Here is a 9530-nt window from a genome sequence, read left to right as displayed (position 1 = left end):
AATAATTTACCTTTTACCACTTCTTAGTGTGATAAAATGAGACAAATAGAGGGGGAAGTATCATGCTGTGGGGTCTGGAAATGATGATTATGATTAAAAGAAGAATTTTCATCAAAAAAGAGGCTTAAACATAAATCCCAACGGCAGGAAAAAAAAATTATTTTTGATGTTTGAGTTGCTAAAAAAGCAGAAATTAGTTGATTTATTCATTAATTAAAGCCTGTATGAATAATTTCAATCCAATATTAATAAAATTTTTTAACTTTGTTAAATTCATGTTTCTAAACATTATCGCTGTTTGCAGTAAAATCCATTTGAAATAAATCATGAAAAGCTCATTTTTACGTTGCTCAGCATTTAAAGCTCGTCCAGTTTGGGTTGAATTAGTTCTGGTTCTTATGGGTTCTGGTTCTGGTTCTGGTTCAGAAAGATCCGGGAGAACAGAAACAACAAAACCGACGACAGAAATTGAAGTCCAACCATTACAGCAAAAGAAAATAACAATAATAATAACAAAATAAAAAAGGGGGAGAATATGACTAGTTTTTCCAGGATGAGCACAACAAACTGACAAAAATACTAAAAAAACAAAAAAAAACAAAAGAAAAAACAGCTAAATAAACTGAATAATAATAATAATATTTAAATAGTGTCACACATTTATTAAATCTGATAATACTAAATTAAATAGGAAGCCTCCTTCCCTTCTCTTCTCTGATCCAATCAGACGCATGCTCGCCTCTTCGTCGCCATGGCAACGACCAGCTGGACATCTCAGTGCTGCTCAGCAGTTACCTGACGACGGACAGATCCAGGTAAAGTACAGGTGAGGTCTGGAGCGAATCCAGGCTGGATTTTCATGTTTTTATCTTGGTTTGTCTCCAGAGGTTCTGCTCACCTGACCGGGTCGGGGTGGGCGGGGCTAGTGCAAAAAGTTGTCTATCCTGGCGAAGGAGCAGGAACCGGACCGGACCCGGGCCATGAGCTGGACGCACTCGGTGGCCTGGCCCAGCGCCAGCATCAGCGGCGGCTGCTTGGGGAGGTTCTGGGATTCTGGACGGGAAGTTTTGTTTATTGAAACACTTTCTGAGCTGAAAATAAGTTAATTAACAGTAGATTTCATTTATTCTTCATCTGCTTCTATCTGCTTATTTGATACATGTATTACTTTTCCAATAAATATTTTGATGTTATTATTATATTAATAACATTAATAGTATTTCATATTTAATTACTATATGACTAAATAAAATACTTATTACTATTACTTAATATTATTCAGTAACAACAACAATAATAATAATAGTATTAAAACTACTACCATCATTAGAGTAATTTTTATTCATAATTAAAATAAAAATAACAATAAATTCATAATATTTCCAATAAAAAAGCTAAACAAGCACCAACATTACTAATAATTAAAGTATTGGCTCATTTTATTTTCAATTAATCTAATTTAATACAATTTAAGAAAAATAATTTACAATAGGTTTTTCTTTTTTTTTTATTAACATTTTTTACACATTACACAGGACAAAAGTTATTTTTACACATTGTATTTAAAATGTTGAGAAATTGTAAAATAAATACAAGTGAACTCAGAAAAATTTGATTTAAAGAAAAAAGAAATAAAAATAAACATTCAGCTGCATCATAACTGCTGATAAAAATCAAACTGCTGTGAATTTAAATTGATTATTTACCCAGAATGGCGCTGTTGAGAGCGGAGCAGAGAGACTCTCTCTGCGTGGGGTCCAACTGCTGGCCCACCGGGCAGTTCCAGGGGTCCGAGTACGCCAGCAGGCTGAAAGCATCCTACACACACACACACACACACACACACACACACAGAAAGAGAGGACGATCGATCACAGCGGCTGAATTCGTCTGCAGGTGGCATCAAGCAGATTTATTCAGTTCCATTTCCTCATTAAACCAACATGTTTGCCTCTTGTCTCCTGATTGGCTCCTTCAATTAGACCAGCAGCCAATCAGCTCTCATCGTGAAAGATTTTAAAGTCCAACAAATTTTTTTCTTTTAGTTGCATTTCTAAACTTCTAGGAGGAAACAGTCATTTTTTTGTTTATCAGAAGTTTTATTTAATCAAAAAGACTAAAGAAAAATTTTATTAGATTAACTTTATTTATTATTAGAAGTTTTCATAGTACTATATCACTTTATAACAACAGAAACAGCTCTTTAAGAAATAAAGAGAAAAATATATTTTCCTACACCATTCACATCTTTTATACAATTTGTTTACAGAATTTTATTAAATTATTTTTTTCACCATAAAAATATTTAAAAAGCAGTTTTTAGTTTATGTTGTAGGATGTAATATAAATTTATAAAATTTGGTGTTTTCATGTTTTAAGTGTTTTTATCGTTTTGTTTCAGGGTCAGCTGAGACCCCTAGTGGTGAAAACAAGTCATAACACCACGATGAGACTAAAGGTTCACTTCAACTCCAGAACAACATCATTCCTGTATGACTGAGCAGTTTATTCTTTATTCAACTTGTTCAAAAAAACCTTCAAAATCACGTCTTTGAGTTCTCAAAAAAACATGAAGGGGAAACACTTTTCAACATCTTGTAAAACTAATGTAGTTGTAAAACTAATACTTAAATATTTAAGTATTTTTATTTACACATGGTAACTGATTTCAAATTGTTTTTGTGCGTTTAAATGTATTTAGCTACAAATATATTTAAATACATTTACATTTATTTATCCACAGATAAATAAATGTAAATGTACCTGTTAGCATTTAAATGTTAACAGGTCTACATTTAAATGCAGACCTGTTAAATAAACCTATAATGTGATTTTGTTTACATATGTTTTTGATATATTCTAGTGAAAGGAAAAGGTAAAGAAAAGCTAAAAGGATGGGACAAGCTAAAACATCTTTTGTTTTGAAGTTACATATTTGTTTGGCCAAATAAAATATTTGGAAAAGTAAAATAATTGAGTATCATTATTGGGGTATTTAAAAATACATATTGTGATATTATTCTTTGGCAGTACCATCCATCTCTAAGAAGACATGTTCTACTTAACTCCAGCAGTTTGTTTCATTTGTGTATTTAAGTATTTTTATTTACACTTGGTAACTGATTTATATTTATTTATTCATTTTACCTTTTCTGTGACACACAAAACTTATTCTGTTATTTTGTAAATATTTACATGTAATTTTTTATCCTACTGACTATTTGTGAAGTTAAAAAAAAAAAGTCTAATTTGAAGCTACATGTTGTCACTTTCCTAAAATATTGGCCTAAATCACTTTTGGACGATTTAGGTAAACAAACACACAAGAAAAAGCAGAAAATGTGGGATATGTGTTGTGATATTATTTTTTGTCAGTAAAAAAGGTAAAGGTGAGTTTCTGCAGGTGGCTTACCTGTAACATCTTCTTGTGCGTGGTGTTGGTGCCGAAGTCGTGGCACAGCTGTTCGCTGAGCGCCTGCAGCTCCCGTCCAAACTGGATCATCCTCTCTGTGGCCGCCTGGTTCCCCCCACACAGCTGCTTGCTGCTCCTGCGGCCCTCGTCTGCAGGCGACATGCAATGGTTTCAGTAATCCATTAATTTATCAGCTACTCTGATGAATAATCAATCAATCAGATTTAAAACAAAAGAAATAATTGGCACATTCTGCAGATTTTTCATTAGTTTTTTGTATTTTTATTTGTTCCTTTTACTTTATTATTTCTACTATAGATCTTGATTTTGATTAACTGTTTTTGTTTTTCATTTTAATATTTGAATCTATCAAAGAGTGCAGTGACACTACATGGATAAAACCACAAAAAGTAAGATTGTTAGACTTTGTAAATATTACAGTGAAAACAAAACCAAAAAAAACAATGATGACAAATTTTTATCATTTTAACTTGGGTGTTTACATTTGAATGATTCAACACATAACATCAGCATTCAGAGCTTAGCTACTGATTTTTTTGTTTGTCTACTCCAGTCAATGATTAATTGATTACTAAATTAGTTGATAATTGTTTAAACTGTTCCAGCGTTGAACACTACATGCAGAAAACACCCAGGATGCCACGAGGAGGTGTGTTTTTTTGACCTGTGACCCCGTTGCAGATGCTGTTGTCGTCGGGCTGCAGGATCTCTTCATGCCGGTACGTGCCGTTCATGATCCGCGCCGACGAGCCATCCACCACACCGTTGGTGTAATGCTCCGCCTCGATCTCCATCTCGCTGTCGCTGGCACAAACGCAAACAAATCCAGGGTTAAAACGACAATTTTGTTAAAGACGACAGGAACTAACTGGAAGATTGATTCCAGTAAACCATTTAGAGGCTCTAAGACTCAGTCAGGTAACAAATAACGATTAGATTCACAAAGCAACGTTCAATTTTGAATGAACATCTATTAAATAATATTTTTTAGTTTATTTGTGTAAAACACTTCAGCGATTCAAAGTGTTTTCCATGATAAAAATATGAAACAACAAACAGCAAGAAACATGCACTGCAAAAACACAAAGTCTGACCAAGTAATTTTCCTCTAGTTTCTAGTGCAAATCTCTTGGTAAACTTGAAATAAGACAAAACTAACTTAGAAGTAACTTTACAGCAAGAACCAGGAGCTTGTTTTGAGTCAATAATTCCTTAATATTGATGAAAAAGTTCTAGTTCCACTGGTAGATTATTTCACTTAGAACATGGGAGAAAATAGTTATAAGAGAAATAATCTGACAGTGGAAAAAACGCAGCACAAATATTCGAGTTGATTTTGTCTGAGTTGAATAATGTGGGGTTGGTGCTGATGGACATTTTGACCTTTAAACTTTCATTAATATCTTCAAAGGAAAAGCAGCACAAACAAAAAATGTTGCTGCATGAATGCAGCTAAGTTGATTAGAACCAATTTCGTCTGATTTGAAGACCTTTTATGACCTCCGGAAATATTTTCAAATATCCTCAAAATCAGCGGCACAAACAAACAAACAAAAATTTTTAAAATATGAACAAGAATCAAAAATCGGACATTTAATGTACACAGGCGTTTTAAACGTCTTCCTACCTGGTTTCCTGGTTGCTGTTGGCGCTGTGCGGCTGGCTCTTGGTGGAGTCAGAGGAGTTGGACTCGGAGTAATTTATGGAGGACGGGGAGGAAGAACTGGAGGAGGAGGCGGAGGAGGAGGCGCTCGGGTATTTGATGCTGCTGCCACCGTGAACCTTCACCTTGTTGGGCGGGGCAACGCCGTTACTGCAGGTGGGGCTTTCTGCTCCTGTTGGGATGCAGAAACACACACCTGGTTCTCTCAGAGCCCTGTGAGTGTGTGTGTGTGAGTGTGTGTGTGTGTGTGTGTGTGTGTGTGTGTGTGTGTGTGTTTTCGTACCTCCACTGTGGACGTGCGTGCCGCTGGCGGCGTGCCGCGGGCTGAGGTTGGGGGAGCCGGGGTAACTGTCCTGGGATTTTGGGGAGCGAACCGTCAGGCAGCGAACCTCGCTGTCCGTCCCGTTCACCATTTCCACAAACTGCCGACACCTGCAGGGCAGCGTGAACTGGGGTTACTGGTTGTACTGGGATTTTATAAATAGATTTGATTGATTAATCAAATTTTTGGTTTATGAAGATTTAATGCATTCCTTGGGTTTCTATAGTTCAGTGATGTCAACACACTCAGGGCAGCCATGTTGTTTTACTGCTTCTTTTATCTGGACTTTGAATTCAGGTCAACGCTACGTTGGAATAATAGGAAGACTACTAGTATCATCATTTTATTACAAGTCATAGTATAAAAGGAATACAGTCATATGACAATAAAGTCAAAGTATTATGAGAATAAAGCTCTGATCTTATACGGGGAATAATTGGAATAAAAGGAACTTTTGGAAAAGATTTTCTGTCATTTGTATTTTTTATTATTTTCAAAAGAAAGTGAAAAAAAAAGCGATTAAAATCAGAAATCTGAGATTTTATTTTCCTGCTGTAGCTGCAGCTGGGAGCGGACTTACTTCAACATGAAGAGCAGGTTGGGGTTATGTTCCAGCAGACCTGGGTAAAGCTGCTGGGTGGCGTCGATGGCTTCGCCGACCCGACCCGCCAGAACCAGCTTCTGTATTCCTGCAGAACAGAGCTGATGTTCACACAGGAACCGAGATGGAGGCTCACGCTGGACGATTCACTCACTCTGCCTGTTCTTTATAGACGTCTGGTCCTCCTGTATCGTGGTCTCTGTGGCTCTGGCAAACGCTGTTGCAGTCGCACAATACCCATGATGCACCAGGTAGCTGGACACCATGCTGAACACAGCAGAGGAAAATACGCTTTGGTTTACAAAACAGAGTACCATTGTCTGCTAACACAAAAACGCTAAACAACCAATGCTAGTCATCGTTGGCTAGCAGTTTTTTGCCCTTCAGCAGGAACATCGCATTGCAACACATCTAAAAAAACAAGATTAAACTAATTTTAGGTGATTTTCTTACTTCTGCAGGACGGCCTGCCACTCCCCCAGCCGCTCGCCGATCGGGAAGCTGGTGATCATCCCGTGGATCTTCGCCCGCCACTCGCTCATGTAGTCCTCGATGTCGAAGACGAATGGCTGCTGGCCAAAGTTGGCATCGACAATCTCTCCAGGCGTCTGGAGCCCCACGGTGGGGTACAAGTTGGGCTGGGAGAGATTCAGACAACAATCAGACTTTATCAGATAAATATAACACCAAACTACATCAGGATGCTGAGATTTTTCCTATTTGAATAGCTTTGTTGTTTCAGGAAACACAACAGATCTTTTCTAGCAGCAAATATTCACTGAATCTCAAAGATGACTGATATAATCCCTAAACGCTGAATAAATCCTCATTTCACTGCAACCTTTCTCTATCAACCACAATGCTACTGCAACAAGGACAGCATCTGCGCTAGCATGTAGCATATGGGAGGTTTCTGCACCTCCACCATCAGATTTAGCTTTGCTGTTGAGGGAGGGAGTGAGGGAGGAAGGGAGAGAGAGAGAGAGAGAGAGAAAGAAAGAAAGAAAGAAAGAAAGAAAGAAAGAAAGAAAAAAGAAAGGACAATAAGACACAGAAAGATTTAAAGAGAGCAAAAAAAGAGCAAAAGAAAGAAGAATGAATAAAAAAGAGACAACCAACTAGTGAAAAAGAAACAGATAAACAGAAAAAAGAAAAACAAAAAAGGGGTTCAAAAATAATAAAAAGCAAAATAATATAAGAGTGAAAGAAAGAAAGTAAAAGAACATAAGAATGAAAGAGCAAAAGAAAAAGTGAAAGAAAAAGCCTAAGTTTTTAGTAACAAAAGAGAAAAGAAAGTAAGCAAAAGAAAGAGGAAAAAGTCAAAGAGAAAGAGCAGAAGAAGAAAAGAGAACAGGGGTGAAAAAAATTCAAAATAAGGACAGAAAGAAAACAAAAACGAAGCAAAAGAACAAAAAAGGAAAAAGTGAATGAAAAATTAAAGAGCAAAAGTAAAAAGCCAAGTAAAAGTACAAGAATGAGAGCAAAACTGCAAATGAAAAAGCAAAAGAAAGAGGAGAAAAAAAGAGAGAGAGTGAAACAAAGAAAGGAACTGAAGGAGTGAAATCCAGATCTGGAAATCTTTTCCGTATTTTTCCAGCTTTTAGGAATCTTGCATTCATGGATTCTTCACATTAAACTCTTGCAACATCAAACCAGAGAAGAAGAGCCCGGGGGGAGCTGATTGGCTGTGATACTCACAGGAAGGTCTGTGAAGGCAACACCTGTGGGAACAAAGCGGAGGAGTCGGTGAGAAACTCGGACAAGGCGCCGCGCCGCCGCAAAGCGAGCAACAAACCGAGGCTGATGCCGTTCTTGGTGTAGAAGCAGGTGTTGTTGATGAGGTTGACGCAGCAGCCAATCACGTCGCCTGTGGTGAACGTCGGCCCGTACGGCTGGCCCGTCCCGGAGGAGCAGAACGAATGGCCATCGTCGCCGTGGTAACCATACGAGTGCTTGTCCCATCCTGAAAAAGAGGAGGAAGACGAGGATCAGATTTTACACTTTGGAGCCCAACAGCAGGAGGAAGAGGAGTGAGGAGGAAAAAGAATGAAGAAGAGGGAGGAGGCGGTTACTCATCAACTCAGATTTTTATCAAATTGGTGCTGAAATTTCACACAAACTCTCTCCATCAGTCTGCAGTTCACTGGATGGCCAGTAGGTGGGGGCGGGAAAAAAACTGGTGAGTCACTGCTGACAGGAATAACATGAACCAGAACCAGAACCAGTACCGAGAACCAGAACCAGAACCAGAACCAGAACCAGAACCAGTACCGAGAACCAGAACCAGAACCAGAACCAGAACCAGAACCAAGAACCAGAACCACAACCAGTACCAAGAACCTGAACCAGAAGAAAGCTCTCAGCTCACCACTGGTTAGATGCTTTTTTTCCACTCCTGTTTTTGTAAATATTATCTGTTGTTCAAATTAATTGAAATAATTTGAAAACAGAAAGAGTGAAAGTCATTTTCATTGTTTTTTCACTCTTTTGTTATTATTTGCTCTCCTTCGTTGATCTTTTGCTGGTGCTTTTTCCACATTTTTTCTTTCTTTCCATTCTTGCTCTTTTCACTCTTTTCTATCTTTTTTCTGCTTTTTGTTTCTGTCCTTTGATCTTTTTTTATTTCTCTTCTTTTTAATACTATCGTATCCATTTTTTGCTCTGGTTCTTTTCCACTCTTTTTCTGTTCTTTTGGGCCTCTTTTTCTCATTCTTTACTTAAAATGATAATTTTTATGTCAAATGGTAAATATTGTATAAAATATCCGTTCAAGGGCTGAATAAGGGAAGGTTTAGTGGAAGGATAGATGCTGTTTGGGAAGAGTGAGTGTTAACAGTTTTGTGTCTAAGATTTTAAAAATGCAACTGAATTATGTCTTTTTTGTCAGAAAATAGAAACAACTTTTCATTTGTTTCTTGAATGTAAGCGACTTTCATCATTGTTTATTTTGTTTGATGTTTTTTAAAACTGTGGACTGAAGTGGCTTTTATATTTGATGCAGCCTAGACAAAAAAAAGAATCTGCAAAGTGGAAATTGTTAAATTTTTTGATAGGAAAGCAAAATCTTTTCTTCAGATAAGCAGAAAAAGTAGATAAATGATGTTGCCGGGGGAGACGTTGACACAGTGTTCACTTTGATGATTAAAAATAGAGGAAAAGCTGATTTTCTCTTTTATCAGTGATGAATAACCTGACAGTTTTTCTCTCTGCTGTGTTTTTATGTGTTCTGTAGTTTGTGTACAGGTAGTTTAAAACTTTGTTTATTAGCGTGTAAAATTTTGATGTCTTAATTAATGCTCAGCATGATTAATCAGATTAATCGTGGTGAATCAATTATTGAAATAATCGTCAACTGATTTAGTAATTGATTAATTAACTGAAGAGGGAAATAAAAGTCACTTGATGGAAATTAAGCCAGAACTCTTAAAAGCAAAACTTCTAAGTTTTGCTTTTAAGGTAAAATAATAACCCTTTTCTGTCAATATGTTTGGCATTTTTATATTCACCTTGT

General features: G+C 36.9%; 1 protein-coding gene across 1 annotated transcript in view; it reads right to left on the bottom strand.

Moving 5' to 3' along the window:
- Positions 1–636: 636 nt before the first annotated feature.
- ranbp10 (RAN binding protein 10) overlaps positions 637–9530 on the bottom strand; it is a 38103-nt gene continuing 29209 nt past the window's right edge. The window contains exons 4-15 of the mRNA XM_044124694.1: positions 7815–7982; positions 7718–7740; positions 6473–6657; positions 6174–6286; positions 5999–6107; positions 5380–5528; positions 5061–5268; positions 4098–4237; positions 3413–3561; positions 1707–1818; positions 899–1053; positions 637–795 (exon numbers count right to left, since the gene is read on the bottom strand). Coding sequence (XP_043980629.1) covers positions 923–1053; positions 1707–1818; positions 3413–3561; positions 4098–4237; positions 5061–5268; positions 5380–5528; positions 5999–6107; positions 6174–6286; positions 6473–6657; positions 7718–7740; positions 7815–7982 — 1487 coding nt within the window. The 3' untranslated portion in view covers positions 637–795; positions 899–922. The remainder of the gene's footprint in view (positions 796–898; positions 1054–1706; positions 1819–3412; positions 3562–4097; positions 4238–5060; positions 5269–5379; positions 5529–5998; positions 6108–6173; positions 6287–6472; positions 6658–7717; positions 7741–7814; positions 7983–9530) is intronic.

This window comes from Gambusia affinis, linkage group LG08 (assembly GCF_019740435.1).
Source record: "Gambusia affinis linkage group LG08, SWU_Gaff_1.0, whole genome shotgun sequence".
NCBI lineage: Eukaryota > Metazoa > Chordata > Actinopteri > Cyprinodontiformes > Poeciliidae > Gambusia > Gambusia affinis.
This window is presented reverse-complemented; position numbering and strand designations above follow the sequence as displayed.